This window comes from Arachis ipaensis, chromosome B6, assembly GCF_059453495.1.
Source record: "Arachis ipaensis isolate K30076 ecotype BB chromosome B6, ASM5945349v1, whole genome shotgun sequence".
Lineage (NCBI taxonomy): Eukaryota > Viridiplantae > Streptophyta > Magnoliopsida > Fabales > Fabaceae > Arachis > Arachis ipaensis.
The window spans coordinates 126,209,788-126,235,506 of NC_142441.1; the positions used below are offsets into that span (position 1 = coordinate 126,209,788).

Genomic DNA, 25,719 nt, shown 5'->3' on the forward strand with positions numbered 1-25,719 from the left:
TTTTCGGCCCAGAAAACACAGATTAGAGGCTGCAGAGTGGAGGAATCAAGGGAACACTTCTTGTTACTTCCCAAGTTAGGCGTGGATCCTACGAAGCAAGTGGTCCCCATCCATCAATTGAAGACTTGCTGATTGCCACAATTAATTCTGATTTAAAACTTTATTTTATTTTTTTTAAAAATAGGAAAAGATATTATTTTAGTTTTAGAAATTAGATTTTAAATTAATTAGGATTAGATATAAAAAGAAGAAACTTTTCTTCTAGGGGAGAGGCCATTCCATTCCATCTCATCCCAAAATTTACAGTTTACCAGATTCCTAGTTTTCACTCTTTTTCATGAGCAACTAAACATCCACTGTTAAGGTTAAGAGCTCTGTCTATTTGTATGGATTGATTCTATTATTTTTCTATTTTAATTCATGTACTGATTTATAATTTAAGAATTGTTTTCGTTCTTTATCTTATGAATTTGGGTGGAATGGAAGTATGACCCTCTTTCTAATTGAGTTCTTGTATAACTTGGAAAATCTCTTTACTTGAACAACAGCTTGAAAATAATTTCTCCTAAATTCTAATTATCTGGACTTAACGGGATACGTGACATATAATCCTCTTATATTTGGATAATTAGGATTTTTTTGGCATAATAACTAGAATTAAACTTCACCCCCTAATTATAACTAATTGACCAAGGAATTGGCGGTTGATGAAAATTAGAGGAGACTAGAAAGGTCTAAGGAATTAGGGTCTAGTCACATATAGTTTGCCATAAATTAAATTTTGCATGATTAAAATAGTTAATAAGAAAAGTCAATCCGAAAAATAGATAACTCTGAAGCCTTAACTATTTCTCCATACATATTTCACAACCTGTTTATTGCTTGCTTTATTAAATTTCTGAATTATTGTTTAATGCTTTTGAATACCAAAACACTCTTTTCTGTTTGTCTAACTAAGTAAATTAATCAACCATTGTTGCTTAATCCATCAATCCTCGTGGGATCGACCCTCACTCACCTAAGGTATTACTTGGTACGATCCGGTGCACTTGCCGGTTAGTTTGTGGTTATAAATTCCGCACCAGGAAGACCACCAAAGCTTCAAGTTTGTAAGGGAAAAGGGAAAAGAGCTGCCTCTCCCCAACCTGCTCCACCAACAGCAACAACTCCAATTTCTGCTGGAACAATCAAAGGATCTAGTGCTGTGACAACCAAAAAGCGTGCAAATTTTATGACCTTTGTTCCGACTCCAGGGTTCAAACGGCCAAGGAAGAAAGACGACGCCATCTGAAGCACATTAATCGGAACATATGCAACTTTTTTTTTGTTTTAGGCTATAGACTAGGAAAGATATGTTTGTGTTAAACACTATTTAGTCTGAATGTTTTGTAAGGCCTCTATTTTGGGTGCATGTTATGCCTTGGTATGAAGTGTTTCTGTTGAATCACTTTAAGGAACTCTACTACCTTTTGTGTTGACACTTTATTTAAGAAATTTAAGGAACTTTATTATCTTGTTATGTGTCTGGTTTGCCATTTGCTTCTTTACATATTATCTTTTCATCACAGGTGTATTCAAAATCTAAATTGCCATTTATAAACTCTAGTTTCAGATTACAATACTTTAGCCAGGGTACTGGAAACAACGAAACAAGTCCTACTTGTACATATATAACATGCAAAGTAAAGCTCCTACTAAGATAACTAGCATCACAATAGTGAACATGAAGCACATTAACATTCTATGTACTCTGACTTCTGCTTCTAAACTACCTATTCTCCATGCTAACTTAACCTTCCACTCTTCATAATCAATGTCCAGTTCTCCTTCGATTTTTGGTACACCCCTGGAACCTTCTGCAACAGCTACATTTTCATTTTCTTCCACCCATTTAAAAAAATTGCAATGGTTCCCTTTCTGAAAACATTGAACAACAGTGTAAACCCCAGAACAAGAGTAAAAGCCAACATGATGGTATCATTCCTACAAAATTAAACTCACCCGATATCTTGCACAAGTATGAAACAACCGATCTGGATTCTTTGATGTCCTAGATTTTTAATCAAAGTTTTTAAACCATAGAAACAGGTTTCCTCATGGTTTTGTCTTCTTCTTCGCATGGACGAGCTCGACGTATAACTACTGTGTGAGTGCGACGGAAACCCACCACCGGACCCTCCACTTCCGCTTCCCATCATGGCGCCGAGCTCAACTTCCTCCTGCAAGAACAGCACTTGGGTCTGCGACAACGCTCAAGCAAGGCAATCGTGTTCTTCGAAGGTTGGGAATTAGGGTTTTTTAATTTGACACTTAGGGACCAAATTAATGCAGCACCCTAAACATATCTCATTAGCAATACACACACCATGTCAGGTGTTAGGGTGGGCAGCCAAGTCACAGTCCACGTCAGCGAATTTCTAATGGCGACGTCACTCAGTTAACGGAAGAACGAACGTGGTTTAAATTAATTCTTTTGGGGACTAATTTGATTAAAAAAATCATTCGGAGACAAAAATAAAGATCGCGTGATCTTTTAGGGACGAATTTGAGTATTAACCCAAAGAAAAATGTCAGTTTGGTACAATAGTTTTAGGAAAATCATGTTTTATCAATTTCTTTTTTATTTACAAGTGAACAATAAATTTTGTTGACTGAACTCATTCGAAATATCTTTTTTATTCACTATATTATCATGATTAGCATTATAACTTTTTTCTTTGGTTTTTTTCTCTTGTTAAATTTTGAAAGTGTTACAATACTTTCAAATTGACTATCACCTCAAAGTGACAAATGATATTTGTTAATATAGTCAAATTGCTAGACCTACCTTATCACGATGAATTACCTGCTCTTTAGTTTGCTGGCACGTTCACACACACATGGTGAGTTAACTCTTCAATTTTTGACACTACAGTACATGTTCACATAACGTATACACAGAGGCAGACGCACACAAATTAATCCAAATTTGCTTTGCTTACCCACTCTAATAAACGAAAAATATAAATGATTATAAATTTATCATGGAGTATACATACAACTTTGATGTAGTTTCTTTATAGATTATAAAATTTAAATTTATATGAATATTTTTAGGTAGCACTTTGCTTCTAAAAGTAGAAATTAAAAATGACACTTAAAATTTCACGTATCTATTGTATATCAATTATGTTGTATGTCAATCATAACAATTTCATAAATATTTAAAAATATTAAATAAACAATATTATTGTTTACTTTTTATTTTTATTATTTCTTTGCAAGTATAAATAAAACAACTCAAAAAATTAAAAATGATTAAATTTTTATTTTAGAAAAATCAATATATATATATATATATATAATCTCTTTAATATGATTAATACAATCATTTGTCTAGTAATATAAAATAAAATTTAATTATTTATATTTTATATGTTGTAATGAAAATAACATTTAATATGAATTTATTTTTAATAGAAAAAAATTTTAATCCATGCTAATTTTAATAAACAGAAAGATTTATAATTTTTCATGTATTGATGTTATATTATGTATTCATTCATTTATTTAAAATATATTATATAGAAATAAAATATATTTATTTATTTCATAATATATTTTATATTTATTAAATACTATCAATATTTTTTATAATATCTTTTGTTTTTATTTAGTAAAACTCAATAATTTATAAAAATGATGTATCCAATACATACAAAATTACTTGAATTTATTTTAAATACACCCACCAATTACTGCCATTAAAATAAAATAACCATAAGTAACATAACTATCTTTTGAGAATGCACGAGTGAATGTTAATCGAATATTTAAAAATATTAAAATAATTAGAATTCAAGTGGTATTAAAATAAATTAAAAATAGACATTTATTATCCAGAGAAATAATTCACAAGATTACTAAAAATAAAGAGGCTAAAATATTTTTGACGAATTCTTCCGTGCCTTTAATTTTAGTGTCGAAATTGTCGAAGTTGCTTTTTACAGTAAGTTTTAAATATTAAAAATTATTTATTTTTATATTTTTTAATTTAAATATTAATTTTTATCTCTTTTTAGTAAATTAGGTAAGTGTATATTTTTATATAGGTCATACATATCTGTTTATGTTTGTTTCTCTCTGTAATAAATATTTACTGTTTCTATAAAAAGAAGTGTACATAAGAGATATATACGTGAGCTACATAGATTATTATTATTATACGCAATTTAATAAGAAATTTTACTATCTTGTATCTTAAAGATGCATATTATATTGAATTTAACAAAATATTAAAATATATTTTTTTATGGTAGAAGATAACAAAATCCTTTAATAAATAAATAAATAAATAATAAAAGGAAGAAACCAAACCCGCTACTGGACCCCTCTCCCATCCTTGTATTGGAATAAATAAACAAACCAAACAAAACCAAACCAAACTGGCCATATTTTGCCACTTCCACAATCGCCAGCCACCATCTCTCACTATTCTTAAATCTTAACCCACCACATTACCAGATTTGAGATTCCAGGGATACATATATTTATTTAAAGACTACATTGCACAGCACATTCTCTTTGTATATATAGTAGTTATCAAAAAGGAAAGGAAAAGAAAAATCTCACATTTATATATCTATTTCCTTTTCACCCCTTTTGGGTTTTGTCTTGTAATAATATATCAATAATAAATAAATTAGTAATAAAATAATTGTTTTCATTTCTCCTTTTTCTTTTCTTTTTTTTTTCTCCTTGGTGTTTGTTCATCGTTCATCACTGTTGCACATATCATTTCCCTTTTCTCCTCCTCCTTCTTCTTCTTCTTCACCATACATGGCTTCTCTGCTTCTTCTCCTCTTCATCACTTCTTTCTCCTTCGCGCAATCCTCGTATGTATCATCTCCAGACGTTCCTCCTTTTCTTTATGCCCTTCAATCTCAATGCTCTATTGACGTTTCGCCGACACCGCCTCGTCAGGTTCATCTCTTTATTCCTTTAGATTTCCATTTTTTATTTGATTTGCTGGCTTCTTACGACAATTTTTGTGATGGTTATTAATCCGATTTGGTGTTGGATTTTGACTTTTCGTTATTTTATATATATATATTTCCCATTTTTTTTGCTAATTCGTTTTGATTTGATTTATTGGTGTTTTCATGGATTTCTGGTTGTTTGAAGCATTAGGTTCTTTTTTGATAATGAGAAAAATGGAGGAATCACAATATTTGGTGCTGCCAGTAATCTAATCGCATATAGGGAAAGCAATATACGTGGAAATATTTAGGGAAAAATTCATGATTTTGGAAATTGGAAGAAAGATGAAAAGCATGCTGGGGATAATTTCAATATTTCATATTCTATTTGGCTGATACTTTTATTAGAGCTTCTTTTCTAATTCAAATCAAACGATGGATTTCATTTTGGCCTCTTTGTGCCTGAAAATTTTTGAATTACCATCATAGAGAATTAAAGTCATTGATAGTTTGATGCTTGATAAGCTTGGACACAATTAAATCTTGTGTACCTCTGCTATCTTGGTGTTGGTATGGAGCATTCAGTAGAGGTCGGTTAGTTAAGAATGGGGATCACATTGATATCTTCCTGACAACTGTTTTGTGGTCCTAACTCAAGCATCAAGTTGAGATGCTTATCATCATAGTGTCTTTTAGGAAAACCTAAATCCCCTTGAAATCATTTGAATTATGATACTTTCCTCAAGAAAATAGATGTTTCTATCCATTCAATCAAATCGTTTACGCTGCAAGTTTACGCATGCTTGATAGTGTCTCAGATATAGTTTTCCTTTTTTGGATGCACATTTAATTAGGTTATCCCTCAACAAAAGAGATGCTTTTTGAAGTTTGGAAAAAAAAAAGGTATTTTACATTTCATCCTCCTATTTTTCGACTGGAAAAAACACACCCTGTTTGTTAAGCCAGTTGCACCAAAGATGTTCTCACGTAAATTATTTGAATATTGTTTTTGTTTTGTAAATTCCTTACATAAACTGTAAGTGTGTTCATGGAAATTTGATAACTGGTAAGCATGTAGTTATGCTAGATCTCGCATGGTCCGTTTATTTTTTAGTTTCTTGATCATTGACCAATTTTCATGAAGTTAACAGATGAAGATCATACCAAAATGCTTCTTCAAAATCTGTATATCTACCCTAGTTCCCTAGACTATTCTGTTTATTAGAATGAATAAATTTGATTTAGTTACTTTTAATTGCTATGGACTTTTAAGTTTTCATTCTTTCCCTTTCTAACTAGACACTTATAGGATAGTTATAGTTGATCTGTCTCTCCCCTTGAAACTTTGAATTTGAGATCCTCAACCACAGTGAAACCATATGACCATGGCTGCTACTAGGTGATGCAACACTTATAGCCAGGCGGTGCAATGATCTGCATCTGCAGTGCAACTTTGAACTTTGGCTGAGGAAGTTCAGCCTTGTTTGTGAGTTGAACAGAGTTTTATAGTTTATTTATTTTTCAGGCAACCCCTGTTTTCTGGTGCTCTTCGCTTTTGTCCTGTACTTGAGTTGTGGTAAATGCAATTTCAGGAGTTGTTGTGGACTTTTGCGAAGATATTTTTTTGTGGTTTTCGTGGGTGTTGGATGTGGTGATAAAACCTATTTGGTTTTGTCCTTTTTTATTTGTACTTACTCGGAGTTGTATGCTTGTTTGAAATGTTCATCTGATGATCCTAGTGGTTTTGGTTTAGTAGTTCCTAACCTCAAGTTGTGACCTCATCTATAACTTAGAAGCCTTTGTTTTGATATAAGGCATTATTTATGGTAGATTACATAGGTATTGTACTAAGGCATGTAAACAATCATACAAATGATGTGACCCAGTTATTATGCATACTGATATAGAATATTTTCAAATATTTAATGTTGTGATCTTGATGTTTATTGTTGCTATGCCTTATTTGTGTTCTTGTCCTAATACATATATATAGCTGATTGTTGAATATAATTTTACATAATAAGTTAGATCTTTTGTCTCTCTTGTTTTAATCCAAATTTTGCATTTCTACCTTCTAGGTTCAATCCAAAGTAGGATGAATTTGACAAGTATGTTCCATGTTATTAAGCACTGGCTGGAATATATTCTGGTTACATGAATGATATTTATGTAGTGCTTAAGGAGCACAAGTACTGTTTAGGAAAATCTATAGTGTTGAGCTTCAAATAATGTATGACATGGATCATGTATGACAGATAAAATTTTGCTTCATGTTGTCTGATCCTATGCTTTCAAATCTTATTCCCTTGTCTCTGATTTCTCTCTGCCCCTACCTGTTTCCGAGTGCTGACATTGATGTTGAACTAAAGTGATGATGAGAACGACTTATATCCTGAGATTATAAAGTCAACAGGTTACTGTAAGGAGTTCAGTTTATTGTTTCTTAAAAGCCGAGAGTGGAAATTTTATGGATATGATTTATATGAAACGATGTCTTCAAAAAACTTGTGGCAAACTTCTCCTGCCCAAATTTTGAGGTTATACCAAATTACTTTTTACATTTTATATGGGTGGGGAATGCGGCTTTGTAAACTCCCTTGATTCTTCAATGGGGTATTATTAAGAAAATGATATTATGAACCCCTATGATTTATATGAAACGATGTCTTCAAAAAACTTGTGGCAAACTTCTGCCCAAATTTTGAGGTTATACCAAATTACTTTTTGCATTTTATATGGATCAGGAATGCGGCTTTGTAAACTCCCTTGATTCCCCCCGAGGACACACACACAGGAATTTTGGGTCATGCAAAGAATCAAAGATTCTGTAGCAATACTTGATTTACGTACACACACAGGATTTTTGGGTCATGCAAAGAATCAAAGATTCTGTAGCAATACTTGATTTACGCAATGCTTCGGTTTATTTTTGTTGTAAAGGAATTCTAGGGTTTTTCTAACTATTCTTTTCTAATATTGATTTTATGTGGGATAGGATGACCTGTCTATCATCCCTTTGGTGCTTAGCTAATGGTTTATTTAATGGTATTCCTCTAGCTGATTTTCAGAGATATTAGCATCTATTGTTACATAGTCTATCCCTTTATGTCTTAGCTATCTGTCTGAGAATTTCTTATCTTCTTTTCTACATTCTCCCTCGTTAATCTAATTTCTTACTCTACCAAGAAAAAAAGGATTTTAGACTACTGACTGGTAATCATTTTCCTATTTCAAACAAACTTTCTTTCTTTTTTTTTTAAAAAAAAAAGGTTCAAGAAAATGGAATGTTTTCATGTACTACTGTTCACATTGGTCCCATATTTACACATGCATTTTAATTATTTTGTATGACATAAGAAGTATGGCATTTCTTAATCTATATTAATTCAGAAAATAATAGGAAGGGTGATGATTTTATGAAGGGATGGTAAAACCTGGTTGTTTTAGCCCCCTGAATCATAGAAAAGGAAAGATGGTGTGTGACCGAATTATGGTTTTGGTCTTTTTATTTCATTACCCCTTGAATATCATGGACCAGTTGAGCAGTCGATCAATCCTATATCTGTAGAAGAGATTTCTTGCGTAATTTTTCTCTTGTAATTGTCTTGGTGTTATTAAAGCTAACTAGTTGAGCATCCTATACCCTTTGGCTTTTTTTCCCACACATTCCATGACTTTTCTATCTATGTATTTTCCTCTAACCAATCCATATATTCTAGCGCAAATTATGTCTCCCTCCCTCCCTTGAGGTCTTTTAATATGACATTTGCACCCTCCCTCACTAGTTTGCAGGTTGACACTTATCACCCTTCTCTTTAACAAACTTTAACTCTCAACTCTGTTAACATCATATATTAAATGTTAGCTTTACCCTCTAAAATTCCTCTCTGATTTCACATTACCTCAAATCCATAATTCCTTCTTTTCTCTTCTTGGTGTCCCCCTCCCTTTGTAACTCTCAACTTGTTCATCCTCACTCCCATTCATGTGGCATCTGGTGCTGAGATAGCAGTTGATGGGGAGGTTCAAAACTAGACTAGTAGTGGTGAAGTGTCTAAACGAGCAATTGGACATGGGGTTGTGTTGTTGCCGATGCAACTGTCTCTGGCAATGGCACAGCATGGCAGAGCTGCATTGGCCGACGGCAGAGGGATCCTTTGTTTTGTTTGACTTCATTTCTGTGTGGGTGGCTTGAACATGGGGTTCAAGTCGTGGAATCAACCACTAATGCTTGTGTTAGAATAGGCTGCCTATATTACACTTCTGGGTGTGACCTTTTTCCGAACCCTACGCAACGTAGGATACTTTGCGGTGGCTGCCCTGTATACTATCTATGACATCATTAAGTCTGCTATCTGTACAGGATGTCTGACACTATTCTGTATTATCTATGTAGATATTTGGAAGTGATCTCTGTTGCCTTTTTTTTTTATTGTGATCTTGCATTTCCTGTTCTTATTTGACTTTTAACTTCATAATTGGAGCTAGTAATATTTGAAGATTTAATTATTTCTGATTATCTCTGGTTTTGTGTTTACATTTGCATATTCTGGTGAAATATATTGAAGTTTCCATTTTATTTGTTCAGGTTGATGGGGATTTCATAGACGCGATTTTGTCCAGCAGAAAGAGCATTGAACAAATTTCTATACTCTTCTATGCTTCCTGGTGCCCTTTTTCACAAAGATTGCTTCCCGACTATGAAGTTCTTAGTTCCATGTTTCCTCACGTAGAATATTTGGCACTTGAGCAGTCATCAGCTTTGCCAAGGTTTTGTAGCTGTCCTGCTACTCTTTTAAAATATCTTGATATTTACAGAATTTTTATCTTGTATTTTGGTTATATGTATATGCAATCATCATTCATCAGCAGTTAGGTTCGTCCTTTCTGTTCTGTGCTACCTCTGCTTCCTTTTGGTCAAGGGCAATGGCATGAATATTAAACTGAAATTCAGCAGTAAAAAAAATAAAAATAAAAACATAAGTTGCTTTCCATTTGTGTCCTCATGTATTTTTGTCCCCTGCAGCTTATATTCAAAATATGGAATCCATAGCCTGCCTGCTATCTTACTGGTGAACCAGTCTTGTAGGGTGAGATATCGTGGTCCGCACAATATTAAAACCCTTGTAGAATTTTATGAGAGAAACACAGGTAATCATCTTCTGAATCTTGCTCATAAATTTGTGAAGTTCTAATGAAATTTTAAAAAATCACCATTTTTTATATCTTGGACATTAGTGTATATATACCCGGGAATTGATTCTTTTCCGGAGACAAATTACAATGACTGATAATAAACTTATGATCTGTTTGCCTACCCTCAGGATTTGAAGCAAATCTTAACATTGTTATACATCAACTAAGCAGCTTAATGAGAGATGAGCATTCGACAATGAAGTCTTTAGTTGGTGTGTCGCTTAAAGAAATATCGAGCAGGGAACCTTACTTAGTGTTCTCGGTATTGTTTCTATGCTTGAGGATGCTCCTCTTTGTGTTTCCCAAGATCATATCACACCTCCAAGCATTCTGGAATTCGTATGCTCCTCATCTCAACTTGCAAATATTCAGTGAGACAAGCCAAGTGATGATGGGACGTGTTCGCAACGTGGTTGATGTCAGGAGGATATGGAACAAGTTACGATTATGCAAGACCAGGAACTTTCATGAGAGGGCGAGGAGCGCCAAGGCCTGGGCTTCTTCTCTGGCTTCTGTTTCATTGGGAGAGTCGGCATCCTCCGCCAGGTGATAATCTCAGAATCTAACCAAATCTTGTTCTAGTTGAAAAAGTAGTGTAGAGTTTGTCAGATAATAGCCTCAAGCTGCGGTTGGAGCTTGGGAGCACATAGATCATCTTCTCTCTTAATTTGTATTATTAGGTAAAAAATTTGTGTTAATTTTTAAGTCGAATTTTGGGAGGAAGCAAACAGGATGTAAATGGGAGAACAAGTTTCCTTTTTTGTAAATTGGTTGTGTCTGAATGGAACTATCTATACACACATTCCCTAAGCCTTTTAGACATAGCATAACATTTTGGTATTGTGCCCTAATAATATGCTAAACTATCTAGCTGAATTGGCATAGTGACAAGAAATGTGCATTAGAGAGAAATTTGAAATAGCAAGCACTTCAATTATCGTGGAATCTCGTTTCAACTGATTTAGATATGCAAAGAAAACATTATTAGGATAAATAGATCTGGTACAGGGTATTTCAGTAGTTAGAAATAGGAGACAAATCACAGTAAAACTATTAAAATAAATTTAGACGCTAATTCTCTAAATGTAAATATGATTTACTATTATAGTTGATTCTGTCACAAGGCATAGTAGTAGTTGTTCATGGTGACAGAGAAGTTGATGTCATCCCAATTGGAATATTTCATCCTTGATTATTATGTTCGGCTTGATGAGCTATATACCTTTAGCCTTCAAGGAAAAACATAACTTTTCATCCATGTAATATATACCTGGATTGCAGAACCATTATATTCACATAAGATGATGATATTTGGTATTTATAAGAAGTTTGATTATGTTGCTTTGAAAATGTTTGATTTTGTTATAATTTTTTTTTTTAAATTTTGCTTTCATAAAATATTTGTTTGTTGAAGAAGTATAAGGAGATAATTTTTTTATAGCTAATTTTAACCAATTTTTTCCTTTTTCTTTTTTAAATGACTTTTTTTATTTACATTCTCTTTTATCCACATTTATCATAATATGACTTCAATTCCAAACATGCATGACTCATCTCTATTATGGCTTCCAACAAAATTATAAAGTAAGCTGATATTGGATGATAAATAGTTATTCTTTAGTTAGATTTTTTATAATTTTGATGGTTGATAATTTAATTTAAAAAATTTGTAAAATAATATATATATATATATATATATATATATATATATATATATATATATATATATATATATATGACTAATTTTTAGTGTTTGTATAGAGTTTTGACTAACATATTTAAGTCTTTCTATAATATAATTTCAACGTTTTAAACAAACACATCTAGAGTCTTCTTCGTTGAACTGTCGTTTGCCATAATTTGGAGCGGGCCTCTTTATGAGCGGATTGATGACCATCAACACCTTTTTTTTATTATTTTTTATTTTCTGAAAAGATTTTAAAATTATTATAATAACGAAAAGAAGCAATATATTTTAGGAAGTTTATCACCTGTTTCATGGAATGGAGGTGGAATTTTGTTTGTTCCAATCGAAGTAGCCGTGCAGATTTAATATAAAAAAAAAATAAAGTGACAATTAAGTTTCTGAAGATTTCGATCTTAGATTAATTTGTTTTTAAAAATAAAAAAATACTAATTTGATTCTCTATAATAGCAAATAGTTGAGATGGGATGTTCTTCTATTAATTTTTTATGTAAAATTTAAGCGTGGTGCTTATGTGTACCGTTAACTACTGTGACGAGTTTATTTATAAAATATTGTCATGTAGATAATAATTTTTGGAGTGAAATTTTACATGTTTTAATAGAATTCATAATAAATAGAGAGCAGTTGATAAATGTTATATAAAAACTCAAAAGATAATAAATATTTCATTGTCCAAAAATTATATCGTTTTCATGCTCATATGACAGCAATGGGACAAACACCACTATAAATAATAAAATACATAAACAACTTTATTTCGTTTCGATAGAAAGACATATATATCCACCATTTACTATTGCAAATAATCTAATTAATATTTTTTTAAAAATTAATTAGTTTGAGGTCGAAATCTTCAAAGATCTCATTGTCATTTTACTTTATAAAAAATGTGAATGGTGTTGATGGGGGTGAAAGGAATGTGTTGTGAACAACTAGACAAATAGTGACACGATGGGCAAGGACCCAATTGGTCCCTGGTGCCTATGGGGAAGATTTGAATGTTCGCTTTGTTGACAAGCTTGCACAAGCTAGTTAAATTGAGTTTGTGTAAAGGGTGGTTAGAATGGTGATCCGTTGTTAGGTTGAAGAGTTAATTGAATGGGTTTGCTGATGTAAGTTTTTTTGTTTGTGTTGGGAATTAATGGATCGAATACTACTTTATGTATTGATGCATTGTGTTTTCTTAGGTTGCCACTTGTCATTCAATTAGGATATATATTTGTCCAACAAAGGAAACTACACATGTCAATCAAAGACCGTTACTCATATCTATTATATATTAAATTAGCAAGATTTCTGTGCATACCTGCGAGTAAGTGATTGAGTTTGAGCAATTAATAACAAAGATATATAAGAGAAACACATAGAAATTGAATAATGATATGTTTGTCATGTATGTTTATTAAACTTAGAAATATGATGACAATGATGTAAATAATAATTCTGGATCATGTATTAACTAAACATGGTTAATTAATATAAATACATGACAAGAGAAGGAAGATTGATTGTTGAAGCAAAAGTGCACATTTTTCATTCTAGAATTTGATAGTTGTGCTGCAATAAACAGCATAAATACTAAGTGAATTTGCAAATTAATAATATGTGCAACATATAGATATAATGATAAGGATAAAATTTGGTAAAATTTTAAAAAGAAAATGTTGAGACATAAATAAGTAAGAAATAGTTAAAGAAATAATTCAAAGGAATTGAGAATATGATCTTTACCTATTGTATGTGACACAATATGCTAAAATTAAATATTTCTGAAAAACTTCATGATAAACGACATTGTTGGTTTCAGTGTAATTGTTTGAATTGTCATGAGAAATAACAATCTTCAGTTCGTATTTCTCAGTAACTCTTGAGACTGCAACATATAGTTGGTCATATGTGAATACTGGCTGTTTAAGTAATAACCCAACATAATCCAATGATTGTCCTTGACTTTTATTTATAGTCATGGCATATGAGAGCATCAAAGGAAATTGCCTTCGTTGAAACTTAAATGGAGTTTTGTATCCAAAGGAGTTAATGTCATCCTAGGTATGAAAACCTTTTCACTAATGTTAGATCCTAATAAGACTTTTGCTTCGATAACTTTATTGCCAAGCCTTGTGATAACTAATTTAGTACTATTACAAAAGCCTACTGAATGATCAATATTTTTAATAAGCATCACAGGACAGTCTTACCTAAAGCAAAGTTCATGATTTAGAAGTCTGGGAGATTCAATAGTTGCCAAAAGTTCTGGAGTTTGCATTGATGCCAAACTGTCTGTTGCTCCTTCTTTAAAAGAAGGTAAATCAGAGCTGAGATAAACTTTTTTTTCATTTTCATTTAAAGCTAGTATATAATCATTAACTTGTTTAACAACGTTGATTGTTGGAGCCAAAATAGCATGGCCATGCAAATTCCTGAACTCCATGGGATCCTTTAGGTAGTCACTATATATAGCTTCAACAATTGCATGAATTGGGTCATCAAAATTTGTAATTAAGAGTTCAGGTGGTATAGGGACTACACTGTATCCATCTTCTGAATGAGCAAGCTTTTCATCTCCTAAATCAAGGATCCATTGTGCAAATTCTTTTCATTCTCTAACACTTTCATCTTCTATTGAAGACCTTAATCTCATATTCTGAGTTAAAGTTAGTAACTTGCATTTATTCCATAGATAAGAGGAATTAATCGATGCATTAACAATATCTTGTCTAGATCCCTTTGTTATCACTAGGAGGATTTGCCTAAAATCACCACCAAAGACGACTGTTTTTTCCCTAAATGGCAACAGTAAACTTGAATGGTTTGTGTGCTGAAGTAAATCTCTCATAGTTCGATCTAGTGTTTCAAAGCAAAATTTATTCATCATTGGTTCTTCATCCCAAATAATAAGTTTAGTTGCCAAAATTAACTCAACTAGTGGGCTTCCTTGTTTTATATTACAGGTGAAATATTCATCAGGAGTCAGGGGGATTGCAAACCTAGAATAAGCTGTTCTTCCTTTAGGTAGCAAGAACGAAGCTATTTTTCCACTTGAAGTAACTATTAAGACAATTTGACCCTTTGATCTAAAAGCAACTGCAGTATTCCAAACAGAAGTCTTTCCTGTACCTTCGTACCCATATAAGAAGAAAACTTTACCGCAATCTGAATTGACAGCCTGAAGGATTTGGTTATATACATATTTTTGTTCTGTTGTCATTTGTGATAAAAATTGCTTGTGTTCCTCAGCCAACATAACTCGATCATAGCGGAGTTCATCCAATATTAATTTGTTTTGCAAAGAGCCACATCTCATACTATGAATGTTATCCATGTTGGGAAATGGCATTGTTGCATATTCTCGAAGTGTTTTGCCATTGCCGTTAAGTATTTGTTCAATCTTTATTAGAGTAAGCTCTGATAATTCATCATCTGATAAAACCAAATATGCAATTATAATTGAAATGAGTATTAGAAAACTAAAAATAAAAATACGTTAATACATTTAATTGTATATTATGACATTTATATTTGTTAAAAAGTTTCAACAACCTTGATATTAATATTAACATAATAAATGGTATCTTATGGACATTTGATGAGGAAAATTGCAGCAAAATAAATGTAGATATTAATGAATAAGTTTAAACCTGGTAAATTGAACATAGTTATATGATTATATAGTATCCCATCTGATAGTAAAGTCCAATATTTCTGCCAAACTACTTTAGGTCGAGTCATTGAATTTGACCACAAAAGAGTTGCGAACAGCTTTCTCAAATAATATCCAAAACTCCAATGACTTGCTTCTTCAATAGCATCAACGTATTCTTGATCATCATCAAGTAACCCCCGCACGTAACATGCATCTATAAATGTAGGATAAACAACACCATTGAAAGTCGAAGTTCTTCATAGCTTCTTGGCCCTTTAACAATGTTGAGTAACATTCTTAAATAGTATAATTCACCTGCGGATAGAGGGACAAAGAATAATCTACCAATAACAATGTTTGTTTTCCTAGGCTCCCATATTCTACGGCTGCGTTTCCAAATTCAGTTGGAAAACTATTATAAGTTAATTGTCTAGCTGCCTCATATTCTGTGTTTGCTTAAAACCAAGCTATGAACATGAATTCTTTAATTCTTTCTTTCTCAACAATTTTGTCTTGATCTTCAAAGACAACTGGTTGTTCATCGGGCAAGTGAAAGCTTAACCATTCAACTTAGGGTCTTCTCTAGTGAATATCAAATACAAATATTCTCCAAGCAGATTCACATGGAGAGATATACTGACAATCATAATACATTTTCACTTTATCTATGATTGAATTAGAGAATTGGGAAGCGTTGAACTTGAATAAAAAGAAGCTGTGACTCGATCACTTCCCTTGTTAACATACTTAAAAGATACTTTATCGATCTTGATTGATTGCACCATTCAACATTGATATGAGCACCATACTTCATCAATAAAAACTTATTATGTGGCACAACATACCGATTATCCAAATGAATACCTGAAACCTCAATGGTATGACCATCATTTTTGACGTCTATAAAGTGGATATCCATTTTGATTGATGGTGGTAAACTCTACGAATTGTTTAGAGAAATGTCGAGTGCAAACACCATTCTCCATGCAAGGTGAATTTTTGTTTGCAATTCCATAGGGTCCATGCATCATTAAAGCCATAATTGCCTGATAGTATTTTGGATCTAGATTCTGATATGGAATTTCTGCTGAGATAATGTTGTCTATGCTCTCAGGACCAGGAAATTTATGCTCTTGTGCAAGAAATAGTAGTATATGTGCATGCGATAACCCACACTTCTGGAACTCAGTAGTATATATAACTGCAATAATAGATATGCATTAAGTATGATTGTATTTTAATGGATTGAAATAGTTAATATTTTCTCACAATAGCGCAGGTTTGGAGTATTACATGCCCTTGATGTACCCAAAATTCTATTCTTTTGGATATCTTTGATGAGTATGTCCAATTTCGCATTGAATAATCTGGAGCCATGTCTGGTCTATCTTCAGATTTTGAGTTATTTTCCTTACAATAACGCTTCAATTCTTTTCATTGGGGGTTGCAGGTTAGTGTTATAAATAAATCTAGATAACCAATTGACCTACAAATTGCCATTGCATCTTGGTAGCTCTGAATCATATATCATGGTCCCCCTATGAATGTTGTAGGTAAAACAATGCACTTGCTTAGTGACGATGCCTCAGTTTCACCGTGCAGAATTGCATCTTTCATACCTTTATAGATTTTAGCTCTGAATTGTCTTTGCTTTGAGTATACATATTTAAGTCTAGCCACTTCAACCATTGAGAATGCATCAACTAAAAACTGTTGAAAAAGTCGTCGAGAATACAACAAAACACCTTCACGACTTGATCTATTTTGGATTCTAAATGCAAAAAAATCCCTCATGCTAACGTAGGAGATTTCCTGTGTAGAATTTTTCGGCAATTTGTTTAAAAGGATGTTTTCTCTCCAACCGTCTTCACCAAAAGAAAATAGTAAAGGATATTGTAATCCTAAATATGATGGGTTGAATTCTGAAATTCGTTGAAGTTACCCATAATTTGTTTCAATAATAATATCTCTTTCTTTTGTATTTGAATCAAAATCTCCAACAACTAAACCTGCAACCTCATCAACAGATGGTAGATTATATCTCCTTCCATATTTACCCCCTTTTTCCAATAAGCTGTAAATGAACATTAGTTTGTGGATTAGTTCTGATTACATCGCGTATTATGCGAAAATTTTTTGCAAAAATATTATGTTGATCCAGCATTTCTATAACATCAAATATGATCTCCAAATTCCATTGGTTAGTTTTGTTGCCAAAACTGTCAAAAAGAAATTTTTGTTGTGTATAAATTATGGTCACTATCAAAGAAAGCTTAATAAATAGAGGCAAGATCGAATTAATACTAAATTAATACCTAAGAATTGAACTGTGATTTTTTTATCTCATTTTGTGTATTATAGATGTAAAGTTGTGCAAATTTTGCTGAACTTTCCTCTTTTGATAATAAGCTTCCTATTAAATGATAATTTTGACCATGTAATATAAATGTAGGAGGACCCCTAGTGTGGTTAATACATCTATCTATTTTGCTACCAAATGAAATAAAAGCAAACATACTATTGTATGTGCGCATGTTTTTTTGGAAGTGAGTAGCCTTTGTATCACGAGTAAAAATTAGATCGTTTAGCATTTAAGGCGCCTCCTGTAGTCTAGGTAATTCAACTAGGCCCTGACGACAACATAAAGTGAAAGTTGGATTCCTTGCATTATAGTTTTTGTTAATTCGTTCTTGATACCAAAACTCTCCACAATCTTTGCATCTGAAATTCGAATCTCCAAGATCTAGATAAAATGTGATATGAAAAATGTAGTGAGGATGAAATTATATAGGGCTATTGTGAGAAAAGCGAAAATAATTTCTATAACTATTAACCGTGTGGTATTAGTTCTGAGTCATTATGAATGTGGTGCTGCTCGTCTGGTTCTCCTGTAATGTAATATTATGATTTTGTTAGTAAGGCAGAAGGTACCAAATTAACTATTTGTATGTGTGAACCCAAACAAAGTAGAAAAAATTCCTCACTTTTTGATTTAATACAATTTAAACATGACACGAAATGTGAGAACTACTTAAACAACACAATGCTACCTTGATGCTCTTCTTCGTCTAATTTATTTTGTCTCTCAATGTTGTAATGTTGTAGATTGGGGCTTGATAAATGACTCATTCCATGATCTATTAAAGAAAAATAAGATAGTTATTATTTGTAAGCCAACTTGTAATAGAGATGTGATTGTTGTCAAATATCTATCATTCTTTATTTTTGTTTTTGGTTTCTCAATGAATTAACTGAACTTAGAATATTCAAATGATATGTACTCTTAAATGGATAGTTCATGTAAAGAAAATATGAGCTGGGGTATTTTTAATTTCTTCAATTATGTCAATTTTAGCAAGTGGGTAAAAATTGAGTGGTTTAAAAGGCTAGTTTAGATAATTTTGAAGGCTTGTTTTTGTAGTAATAGAGAAATAGCATGTATTATGCTGAGTTATGGATTAGTGGTATTTGTTATTAATATGTTTTTTTTTTGTAATTCCCAATTGCAAATCAGAGTCTCAAATTTGGTTGACATGAAAAAATCAAGCGTCCGATTTTTGACAAAAGTAAATTCAAATTTCTCGAAAAACAAAATTGAACCTCCGATTTGTGCAGTGTCCTTTTCTTTAATTTTTAAGGGAAAACAAATCAGTGGGTAGATTTTCTGAAAAGAAAAATAAAAAATTTAAGAAAACCCAAATCTGATAGTAGGTTTTGTGAAAAAGAATTTTAGAAATTCAGAAAATCCAAATAGGAAGGTCCGATTTGTGGTTTCCTAAATTTGACCATCTGATTTGTTTGTTGTCGTCTTTCACACCCAGCTCCAATATCAATGGGAAACACCATTCCATCTCTAATATGAAAGTTAAAATGTCGATTTTTAACTTATCGTAATACCTACAGAAGTCATGACAAAATGATAGACATGGAATGAATTATTTTCAATATTTTTTATTTGTTTTTGCCTTATTAGGTATTTTTACAATGTTTTTTATGAATTCTTTTGCAGCTGGTAAGTTTAACTATTCAAGTAATATACAATTTTTAGACCAACATGACATATCATCTAAAGAAATCATTTATGCAAATAAATAAGATATAAATAAGAATTTAAGAAGTAATTAATTTTCTAACCTGGTTGAAGCCCAGGTCTTTTATTATTGAATTCAAATGGTGGATCAAATGTGATATTCGATACTTGTATTCGATTTACTACAGAAAGCTTTTGTCCGTTAATCGATTGAAGCTCGTTCTCATTGTTGGTCGAATTTTCTACAGTTGAATGGTAACAAAGAGCTTCTATTGAATCTTAAAAAAAATGAAATCCATCTTGTAATATTCATTTAGTATTGCAACTATGAAATTTCAAACTGTGGCTTCTAATGTACCTTGTATGATCAGATTAATATTTTATTTATAATTAGTAACACTTGGTTGAGATTCAAATTCTACTGCACCGAGTTTATAGCCTGGTCTGGTTAGCTGACAATCTTTGATATGCAAAATAAAAAATCCATTACAATGTCAGAAGATCTATAGTAATCAATCTCTGGGGCCAGGTTTATTTAAAAAAATTGTAATAATGTGCTGTTTAAAAATTTGGTTAAAGATTAGCGACAAAAGTTTGTGAATTTAGAGTCCTCATGGATATCTTTATCTACCTTCAATTCCTTTGAATTTGAAATTACATAGATGTCTTTTTTTTCTACCTTCATGCATAGTGTGGAGTTTCAGTTTGTTTAACAGTTAGTCTTACTTTTAGTCTTATTGCAAGGTGGTGTACCCACATCATATGGAAAACTAAATACCAAACAAAATTTAATGAATTTAAACATATTATTATATGTATATATACGTGTGTAAACACACAATTGAAGGAGATATATATGGATGTATAATTTTATAGTTTTTACAATGAAGAGTGCTTTTACCTGATTGCATATCAGACACAGCTTTTCTAATCAGTGATTTCTGATTTTTTTTCTTGATGAGTGTTTTGCTGTTGTATTCTCCGAGCAACCATAACGCAGACTTTGTGCATTTACTGTAAAAATGAAAAACATAATTAGTGTTCAATTAATAAAAGAAACTGGTTTGATGAAAAAGTTTGCTAAGTTTATTAATGATATAAATGTTTAAGAAGCATAAACTGTGGTACATATGAAGTGCTACCCTTGTTTTGTTGCTGCATATGTTTATTTTTCTTGGCAGCTAACCTAAGATGTCTGGCTCATCGTGCTTTCTTCATAATTTTTGAACTCACTGCATGGAATCAAGTTTCAGTAAAGAGCTGAAGTTAACAAATAAAAGTTAATAAATAAAATGCATTAATTAACTCCACCCTAAATCAAAGAAAACTTCCATCTAAAATAATTGATTCTTAGGCTGCTAAAGCACACGGCAAAAAAAAGTAGTCCTAATTATATTTCTACTTTTGTAGTGAAGCATAAAATTTGTATCCAATGTAACATATAAGAGTTTAAATGTAAAGGAAATGAGATGAGCAATTCCAATTACTTAAATTAGGACACGTTTTGTTAAGTTTATTGCAGAGATTGAGCATAGAATAATTGATCTATTTGTTGGACACCTTATCACTTTGAAACTGAATACAACATAATACTATTCATGTCTGGTGGGTTTCGTATTTAAAAATAATCAAAGATTATGCTGATTTCTCAAATTTAGCTATGTCATTAGTGCCTAATTTTAATAGTATAGTTCAGTTGTGATCAATATCATTTGTCCCCAGTCTAATTTCGTTGCATTTTTCAACTCAAAAGCATTTGAGAGAAAGATCTTAGGATAAAAGAAGAAGAAGAAGAAGAAAAAGGATAAATAGATTCTCAATAGACAAACTTAATGCCAGAGCTCCATGTCTTAGGCCTTCAAATTGTAAATAGTTATGCAGAAGATATAATTGTAAATTATTGACCACTTGTTAATAAATGTTTCTCTCTCAAAGTTAAAATACTATCTCAACATAAAAAATACAAAATTTTTAATGAAAGTATTTTTTAGTAGCCTACATATATCATTGTTTAAAAAGTTTGATCCTTTTTACTTCATTAATATAGTAAAGGTGTTGAAATTAATACTCAAATCAATCTTGGCTATTTTTCTTTGAGGTACTCTTTATTTAATTAAAGTGGATTACTTGTCTATTTACCCTAAATGTCAGGGTCATGGCTAGCTATTTTATTTTGCTAATCAAATTCTATCTTATACTGTGTACTTAAAAAACTTAAACATAGTCTTGTTATTTATCTTCTATATCTGCTATTATAAAGTATAAATAATTGATTACAAAATAATTTTTGCTTGACAGACTGAAAAGCTAAATTTATGATATTTTTCATGTGTTATTTATAGTATTTTTAAACAAGAGACAAACAATGAATTTTTGTTCAGATGCAACTGTAAGAATGGCTTATTTAATGTAATGATTTGTCTTACTTTTGTGCCATTAGGCCCAGTATGTGTACCTGTAGTTAGAGATTGCAATAGATTCATTCCATTGTAATTATTTGTAGTTTCTAAATGACTGAAGTGGGTTTGAGTGCAACTTGCAAATCAAGAGATATATCGTAATAAGAAATTAATTTATTTTAACAATACATTAAATATGAACGATCACAGAGTTACCTTTCATGATAGTGTAATATTTTTTGAATGTTCTAAACATTTTGCAGTATTGGTTTGGTTATTGATATAATGCTTCTTCTGAATAACAACATGATGGTGAAATTTGGGGAAAAAATATAATTGTCTTATTTGAAGAAGGGGATTTAAAACATTCTTGTAACTAAAAGGTTAATGAAATGATTTGATTTCTATTTGAGTTGGAGTTACTTTATAATAGTTGGTGACAGTGATAGGATTTTGGTCATAATGTAAAACCCTGTAAGTTAATAAATAATTAATTGATAAATTCATTATGAGTCAAGTGGATTAGAAAATTAAATTTTATAATTTAGAAAAGTAAAAATATTTAAAATACAAATTTTAATACTAATTTTAAAAGTTTTGGACCAAAATTGGGCCAACGAGATAAACCGGTTGGACCAGACCCATATTGGGCCCAAGGTCCAGTATATATAAACTCAAACTTAAGCGTTTCAGCCACAATTACCCTCCCCATTTGTGAATCACGCTGCAATAGAGGAGAAGGAGGTGAAACCCTTGGTACTATTCACTCCAATGTTCAATCGTCCATAACTTTCAATCCGGAGCTCCGATCGCCAAGGTATGATTTTGGTTTCTCGTAATTAATATATAATGTTGCGTGAAAATTTAGGTTAGTGGCCCTAATATAAGTTGGAATTGTATGTATTGATTGATTGAATGTGTGTATTTAATGTGTGGTGGATTTGATTTGGAGGTTGAAATTGAGTATGTGTAGAAAGTTGATAATGATGATGATGTGATATGAGTTGTGATGATGGTTGGTGATATTGTGGTGCTTAATTAGTATAATTATGAGTATGAGAAGTCATGGGTCGGAGGCCAGGACCGGTAAGTCCGAGTTAGTATGGTAAATTGAGATTTGTGTGGTTAGTGTTGAATATACAATATACGTTGGGGTTGATAGAGAAGTGATTGGAATGGATGAAATTATTGTATATATGTATGTGATGGAAATGATGTTGAATTTGTGATGAAGCAATTGTATTTTGAGTGAATCAATGATTGATAAGTAGTAGAATAGTGTTTGGTCAATTGTGAGTATGCTTGAAATGGTTTTGGTTAGGAAATTTGTATATCGTATGCACACTATGATGGGTATGCACATGCTGGGAAATTTGTCTGGTGCGTATGTACGCACACTTGATGCATACGCACAATGCCCTATTTTGCACTAAAGCCCTGTTTTTAGCTGTTTGACCTTCTCGAAAAGCTTGTAAACTTCCGTAATCCCTGTTTAAGGTCCAATAGTTAGTTTTTAGGCCTTGGAAAGAGTGCAAAGACATTGAGAGAGCTCAATTGATATTGAAGAAAATTGAGGAGTGAATATTGAATTAATGTTATGTGGAATTGTGATTGGATGAGTATATGGAGTTGTGATTTTGTTTCTAATCTTGAATATGCTTGATTTGGTGTATGTTAAAGAGGAGTTTGATGAGACTGATTGAATGCAATTATGATGATAATGATGATGATTGAAAAGTGTTATGGACACTATATCCCAAGAGTAGTGTGTTGGGCACTATATCCCTGATATATGGTGACTTTGACTATGATAAGATGGATTGAGGAATGATCAGGTTAAGTTGAATTCTGTACGTGAGATTGGTTGCGTATAATCTGTTATGCTTTTTTGCATCATTTTCTCTCTGTTTGTAAAGTGTGACGAGCACTATATCCCAAGAGTGTGGGAGAACTTTACCCTAGAAAGTATGTCGAACACTATATCCCATGCGTATGGCAGACACTATATCCCAAGAGTATGACGGGCACTATATCCCAAGAGTGTGGATGCATGTCAGAGAGACGATATCTGGGTTAGCTACTGGATGTGTTGGGTTTTGGCAATATAACCGACACATGAGCTCGTTGCCAGTAGGACAGGCATGCATCATGTGCATTTGTATGATTTGTTTGAGATGCATTTGTTTTGATTTGCCTAACTGCTTTCTTGTGATTAACTACTATCTGATCTTTTTGTTGTAACTACTATCTATACCTGTGTTTTTCTTGTCTATTTTGTTTGTGTTTGTATCTGAGAGATCCATCATGGTGGAGGCGTGATGAGGGTTGTTCCACCCGGTGATTAGGAGGTTTTGAAGGAAGTAGAAGGTGCATAGTTAGATTAGAACTAGAATCCCTCAGATAGATTACCGAGATTTCTAGTTTAGAAATGAAATTTAAACTTGATCTGAGTGTTGGAGTTCTAGGAATGCCTCTAACTTTCCCGAGACCTTATATATTATCCATGTTGGCACCTTTACCAAATTGAGAACCTCCGATCTCATCCCATACATGTTTTTCAGATGCAGGACGTAACGCGCCTCGCTGACTGTGCTGGATTTGCTTTCTTGGAAGCGAAGACTTTTCTTTTGGGACTTATTTTCTACTTCATTTTATATATATATATATATATATATATATATGTGTGTGTGTGTGTGTGTGTGTGTGTGTCTTTTACTTTCCTATATAAGCTTTCAGTCTTATCGTTTTCCCTGAGCGATAAATCTTCGGTTTGTTTTGATCGTACTCTTTTCTTTCAAGGCTCCTAGCTAAATTATCCTTGTTATATATGTTTGTATTTTATTTTTAGAGGTTGTGGCGCCTCACCATTTTTGATTTACGACTTAAGCATAAAGTTCTGTGTGGTAGGGTGTTACACATAAAGCAAGACATTAGTTGTAATACATACTTCTTATGGTGTAATGATTTTTCTCCTAAACCTCAAATCTAGATAATTGTAATTAACATGAAAATCTATTATACAATTTGGAAGACTTTTATGTATGAATAACGTTATATATAAACATAAACTTTTGGCTACATAACTATTTACTGTGATTGTGTTTAAGTGATGAATTCTAAAGTCTATAAATTGTTCGTGATAACAATAAAGGCTACCCATGAATTATATTAATAGCAAGAAAATGTTGAATGCAACTGGAACATGAATATTACCATTATCTAACTCAATCAATGGTTGTCGATTCCTGAAAGAAGTTTTTCCCTTCCTTTCTATCGTAATTTTCCTCCCTTGATTGGTGGTAAGATGGTAGGAGAATTTTCTATATGTGACATAAATTAAAAAAAAATACAAAGCATCAATAAAATTGCTTACTTGAATGTATGTTTTTGAGAAACAATTAAGGCAAAAAATAAGAAGGATAGTATGGGGTGGAACCTTGTTGCAGAGCATAGTTTAATCTCCTCTTCTTTTGAGCTAGAATGTGATATCTATGTTGTCTTGCTTGCTTCCTAGCTATCATCTGGTTCCATATTACAAAATCAATTTAGAGCAAATATTTATACTAAAACAGTTGTATGTTGTTGCTACTAAGCTACTTCTTTCATGTATTTATTTCTAAGCCACACTGTGAAGAAAGAAGGAATAGAATGTTTAGTTCTATTTAGACTAACAACAACCAAGTCCATGAGTCAATAGCAAATTCACTGTCCACTTAAAATTAATTAACTCAAATTTTGTATTTTATATTTTCTTGAAAAGAGTAGTTAAAAAATAAAAATATACT

General features: G+C 32.0%; 1 protein-coding gene across 2 annotated transcripts; it reads left to right on the plus strand.

Moving 5' to 3' along the window:
* Positions 1 to 4,421: 4,421 nt before the first annotated feature.
* Positions 4,422 to 10,956, plus strand: LOC107604970 (5'-adenylylsulfate reductase-like 5). 2 transcript variants are annotated; one of them, XM_016306698.3, is made up of 4 exons: positions 4,422 to 4,962; positions 9,547 to 9,728; positions 9,985 to 10,109; positions 10,283 to 10,956. In XM_016306698.3, the coding sequence occupies exons 1-4, from the start codon at positions 4,819 to 4,821 to the stop codon at positions 10,702 to 10,704; spliced, it is 873 nt and encodes a 290-aa protein (XP_016162184.3). In that variant the 5' UTR covers positions 4,422 to 4,818; the 3' UTR covers positions 10,705 to 10,956. The 2 variants fall into 2 exon arrangements, with proteins under 2 accessions (XP_016162184.3, XP_088348080.1); XM_088491954.1 differs by lacking the exon at positions 4,422 to 4,962 and adding an exon at positions 7,703 to 8,003.
* Positions 10,957 to 25,719: the final 14,763 nt, after the last annotated feature.